At 33.0% G+C, this 5,968-nt stretch overlaps 1 protein-coding gene across 2 annotated transcripts; it reads left to right on the plus strand.

Annotated features, from left to right (window-relative positions):
• The first annotated feature begins 543 nt into the window (after positions 1-543).
• Positions 544-5,959, plus strand: LOC116349252. 2 transcript variants are annotated; one of them, XM_031780599.1, is made up of 2 exons: positions 544-872; positions 1,031-5,959. In XM_031780599.1, the coding sequence occupies exons 1-2, from the start codon at positions 864-866 to the stop codon at positions 5,621-5,623; spliced, it is 4,602 nt and encodes a 1,533-aa protein (XP_031636459.1). In that variant the 5' UTR covers positions 544-863; the 3' UTR covers positions 5,624-5,959. The 2 variants fall into 2 exon arrangements, with proteins under 2 accessions (XP_031636459.1, XP_031636460.1); XM_031780600.1 differs by lacking the exon at positions 544-872 and having other exon boundaries at positions 893-5,384; positions 5,460-5,959.
• The last annotated feature ends 9 nt before the right edge of the window (positions 5,960-5,968 follow it).

The following is a 5,968-nucleotide window of genomic DNA, read 5'->3' on the forward strand; positions in this document are numbered from 1 at the left end:
CATAAAGCAAAAAAAAAAGTTACTTGTTAGAGTGGCTCTTGGTCTATAAAATATTGTGTGAAACATTTCATTTCTTTTGTTTTGATTGGTTTCAATAAATACAAGGAACAGCTTTCGCTTGGAATATCATGATGCCAAATATGCCTCTTTGACACTTAACGACGTTTATTCGGTCCATCTCGGAAATTTACAGAAAAAGCATCCATTTCTTGCATCACGCAAATATGCGTTACCAGATGAGTATGCTGCTATAAGAAATTGCACGCATCTTAGAGGTTGCAATCACTTTGTTTCTTGAATTTAATTGGTTGATATGCCAGCTCGAATTTATACTTTGAGCGTTTTGTTTCACATCCCAGTGATAACGATATTTGCAAATTAATCCAACAAAATGATATTAAAGACGACATTGTAATTTACCACAACTTCAATTTCTTTCAACCGTTAAATTTCAATTTCAATTTAAATGTATATGAATAATTAAAATACATGAAAACATTCCATTTAAATGTGTAATTATAAAATTATGCATATAAATTACGTTCATTTGATACGGAAATGAACACCAAAATGGGCTGAAGCGTTACATTTCTCAACGTTTAAATATATAATATATATAAAAACGTTGTCTAGCTGACTTAATTTTTGTTTACTTTTATAGAAATATATATCTGGACTATTATTAATTGAAGCAAAGCGAAATTGTACACCTCATCCAACGTATGTCTATGCATACTATACCAATAGCAATTCGATTCAATGTACAAATCTCATCAAATTTATAACGGAAACTTCGATAATGACATCACCATTATTATTAGCAGAACAACATATCAAGTTTTATCATAATATGAAAAACAAAAATGTTAAAGGTACTATTTCAAAATGTAACATATTTCTCTTAGCTATTCAGTTGAAATTATTTGTTATTATTATTTTTCGTAAAAAATGGCATAAATTTTATCAGTTATTAAGCGATGTATGTCAAATGAGTTGTATCAGTATTCCGACTAATGACGTTTTTTTTAAGGCAAATGAAATAATTTTAGGTTCAATTTTGGTTTATTTTACTTATCGCTGGCGGTTGATGGTAACAACTATACTCGCAATCACACACACATTCATTACCATTACCATTATCGCTGACATGGCTATGTTGTTAGCATTGAAAACAAAGCATTTTTACAAATATCCACGAAAAATACAGACAAATGATAGCAAATGCATTTATTTTAAGCACATCAATCAAAGGACAAATCGATTTGAAAAAATTACCTCCATGAATTTTTTTCGTGAAAAGAAAACTTATTTTCATTCCAAGGAAAAATTTAATCTTCTTAATTCTACAATGTTTGACGCAATTTCAATGAAATCGGGTACTAAAAAAAACTTTTTTCCACAAGCATATTTGAAAAACATATATGATTCAGTAGTTATTGTTCAAATGGTGCAAATAGTTTTGTCTAATGAAAAATCATCTGTTGCTGAACCAGTACAACAAACTGAAAATGTAACCAACAATGGGTCTCTCATGACTTCAAATGGGATGCCAGTGACCACAGCACAAACAGTTGCTACTGAAAATACTGACGTACATACCGCAACAACATCAAAATCCAACATTTGCAAAATAATTGAGGATGATAAATCAGAAAAAACTTCTTCACAATCAACTAATATACCAATTCAAGCTGTTTTTGCTCCGAATGTAAATACATCGCCCAATAAAAACTCAAATGTTATCATGGTAAAAAGATCAAAATTGAAAGGGCATTCAAATGAAATACCAGTCTCAATCTTCCGCCCAATGAGTGTATCAACAATGTCAAAGTCAAATATCAAACGATCATCACATGCCGCATCTGGTCGCAGTGTTATAATTATGAATAAATTGGATCAAATGAAAAACGGCTCAAATTCTAACAAAACCGAAGCCTATGAAATTCCAGCTAAAACAAATAATTTGTTACGTATCCTGAATTCACCACCGAAACCAATTAATGCCAGTACACTACCTGCAAACTTGAAACAGACAATATCCAGTACACAAGTCTTTGATTACCAGAAACCAATAAAATCTCAAACAACTGGGGCTAGTGATGCTCAGATTCCGGTCACAAAAAATGAAAACATCATAAATATGGACCAAACGAAGCTACGAAATTTACTAAATGATCAAAATGGTAGCAAGAAATTGAATAATAATTTTTTTCTTTGCAAAACTGAAGGTAAAGTTATTCGATTAACACCATTGATGGGTTCGAATTGTTTTAACAATATTGCCACGGCTACTGTTTTACCATCAATTACAAATGGAGTGAGAGTAGTTGAAGATATCCAACAGAAACCTATTTGCCCGATAATTATTGACAAAAAGGACCCAGTATCTTCAAAATCTCCACCACCATTAACCTTAGCGATCTCAGCCACAAATACATCGGTTGCCAAGACTTCATCTTTTACAACTCATTCCATTTTTGATGACATTTATACTAAATTTTTAAATACAAAAGAGGCTCACATAGATAGTATCAAAAATAACTTAGAAATGGAAAGGCAAAATACTACAACAGCATCAACACAAATATATAATTCCAAATTTAAATCAAATTTCTATACAATTCCAACTTCACACGAAATTATTTCATCGAAACAACATACAAAAACATTTTTGCAGCGTCAAAATTTGGAAAATTCTGAAGAAATTAACACTAATAGTTCAATATCAACTACATTAAGCAATGGTAAATCGAATACAATGACAAATCCAAGCCAATCAACTTCGACAGTTTTCTTGAAACATGTTCCGAAAACTTTATATCCACAGTCAAAAACTGATGTTTGTGATATTTTAGTAACTAATGAGAATAATTTGAAGATTTTGCAAAAGCCAACTAATGATATTAGCAACACAAATGCAGCCACAACTACAAATACGGCATTGAATCAAATTCATATCTTTCCATTGATTGCAAATAGTCGAAATTTGGCTCGGACTAACTATGTTCGTCCTCAAGTAATTATTACCAGTACAAACACAACTGATAGCCGAATTCAAAGTATTGAACCGGACAAACGGAATTTAGTCGATCAACTTCGCGAATTTGATATGGTAATGGAGCAAATAAAAGAGGAACGCAATACAAATGAAGCAACCGACAATTTGGTATTGAGTAATTTAAATGGTATATTGAACCATCATATAGTTGACAGTCAAATAAAATCGGCTGGATTACAACAGAAGATAAATTTAGCTATAATAAAAAAAAGCAAAGCAATTACCACACAGAAAACTGTGGATTTGCTTGAGGCAAAACAAAGTACAAGCACATCAGTTGTTGTTGTCAGCAATGCAAACGTTGCCACGATGAAAAGTATTGAGCCACAAAAAGATATCAGTACAAAATCAAATGTAGATTCATCAGTAATACAATCGACATTAGAAAATGTTGCTTCTGTTAAAATTAACTCAGCAAATCTAAAGACAGTGTCACAATCATTAAACCAAAATGCTGCTGCCAAACATCCACAAAAGCCACAAGAAGATGAGCATACCGTTCAAAGAATCTATGATATTTTGGCTCAATATGCTGAGCAAATAAGTACTTCGCCCGATCTAAATAACAAACCAGCACCTAGACGACGAATTCGTATGGTTTCATCAAAATCGTCCGTTTTATCATCGTCGTCATCATCATCATCAACAACAACAGTCAGTTCAATCATAAATTCTTGTTCGAATTCAAATAGTTCCAATGAATCTTATCAAAGTGCCAAAATGAATGAATCCCGAAAACGTTTCTTAAGTCTACAAAATGATGATCAGTGTGGTACTGATTGTATTAGCACCATTGATTCAATTACAATTCAGCAACCGGCTGAAAAGAAACGATGCCTATCCAATATTAAGTTGGAAGCGAATGATTTTATATTGGCAACTGTTCCATCACTGTCATCGTATACTTCACCCCCAAAATCCAATTCGAACGACATGTTAAAGACAAGTAATCAGATTATCATCACAACAACGAATTCTCAACAGCAATACAATACAAATTTGATTCGGGCCACAGTGAAGCAAGATGGAAATAATCCAATGCTTAAAAATATCAACACAAATTTATACAACGATTCAAACAAACTAAAACCACTCACAATTGGTATTGCAAATAATTCCGGCGGCAATGATTCATCAGAGATGCCACAAACACAATCTCCAGCTACCATTTTACTTCCTAACGTGTCTATGGTAGTTTCAGCCGAACAAAATCTTCAACATACTAAAAAAAAATTTACAAACTCAAAAAATACTTCCAATGATGGCTTTTATGGATTCACTTCAGGATTTCCATATAAAATAAATATAACCAGTCCAAATAAATGTCGACAAACGTTAAAACAATGCGTTCCAGGACAAAGCTATCGAAACGACAACTACATATTGCCAAGGAGCCTTTTGAAATATGGTAAAAATCATACGGCTATCGGTGAAAAATCAAAAATAAATCAAACGATCCATTCTAATGTCACAACTGTTATGATACCATCGACAACAAATATTCAACGCGACAGCACTAACATAAAAATTGTTTCCAATTCAGATATCAAAAGAGATATTTCCAAACCAAAACACATTCAGTTTAATATTACGAAGAAACGAGAGAGTCTTGCAACAATTCCAGCAACATCATTACAATCACCAGTCGGATCAACGCTACTGTTGAGGACATTATCAGGAAGAAATTTTACCGACATTCAAAATGAAACATCGGATGATGAAATCCACACGATACGTGATAGCTCAAGTGAGAATTCAAGTAATAAATTGCCAACATTCACTCCAATTAAAACGCACCAATCGAGCATTCCACCTTTCGTTGAAAGTATTCAACTTCCCTCGCAAATTTTTCAGTCGAATCGTGGTATCCTAATACTTGACGGCAATAAGTATGCAACGCTTCTAACAACAAATTGTACTATACCAACCGCAACTGCACCAATTATAAGTGATAGTGGTCTTGGAAGTATCAAATCATCAGATTCCACAAATGAGCCCAAAGTAACAGCAATTACAACATCAAGGACAACGATTAACGTAAAGTCTAAACTCTCAAAAATTGATATGGAAGTACCTGTATGTAACAGTGAACATGATTTTCTACTTCATAATGGTTTAAATGTTGGTTCACCAAAATGTAGCGATGATGGCACGGATGTGACATTTGATGACTTTCAACAAAATGATCAAATATTTTCGATGAAAAAATTACCAACTCTATTTAGTGAGAATTTTTTGAAGAACTCCGACGATATTTTACATCAAAATGACGATTCCGATAATAACGTAATTGATGATACACAGGAGATGATTTTCCACCAGCATGGTAAGTCAAGCGATAATGTGGTGATAATTGACAAGCAAAAATCTGATTCATTAACATTGAATTCGGTATCATCAGATTCTCATCGTACACACGGTATCACCCGTACACACGGTATCATTGAGCGTGAGTTACGTTTACAAAAATCACTATCAATAGTGAATGACGTCGAATATCAAGATCTAGGTGTCGATGAACTTGCCCCGAACGACTTATTCCCCGATGCATTCATCACTTTTTAGTGTCGTTTAGACGTTTGTGGTGTGAAATAAACCTAATTGCGAAATCATGTTAAATATCGTACAGGCATTGCGTTCATACAAAAACTTACATGTTTGGTGACTTTACCTTTCCATCTTTTTTATCTTTGAAGCGTCAATAGTCTTAAATGGCAAAAAAAAACTTTACTGCTCTCAGAAATTAGAATTTGGTAGTTATTGAATTAGTACTGCATGTTCAGTAAGTATCTTTCGGGTAATAAATTAGGGTGGTTTTTTTTTGGTCATTTTTCGGAATTTGTTGGGCAAATATTTTTTTTGTGTCTATTAGACGTCAGAAACAACATACCGGTGTAATTTTTGGTTTTC

This window comes from Contarinia nasturtii, unplaced genomic scaffold (assembly GCF_009176525.2).
Source record: "Contarinia nasturtii isolate CC-2019 unplaced genomic scaffold, AAFC_CNas_1.1 Cnas_scaffold_2834, whole genome shotgun sequence".
NCBI lineage: Eukaryota > Metazoa > Arthropoda > Insecta > Diptera > Cecidomyiidae > Contarinia > Contarinia nasturtii.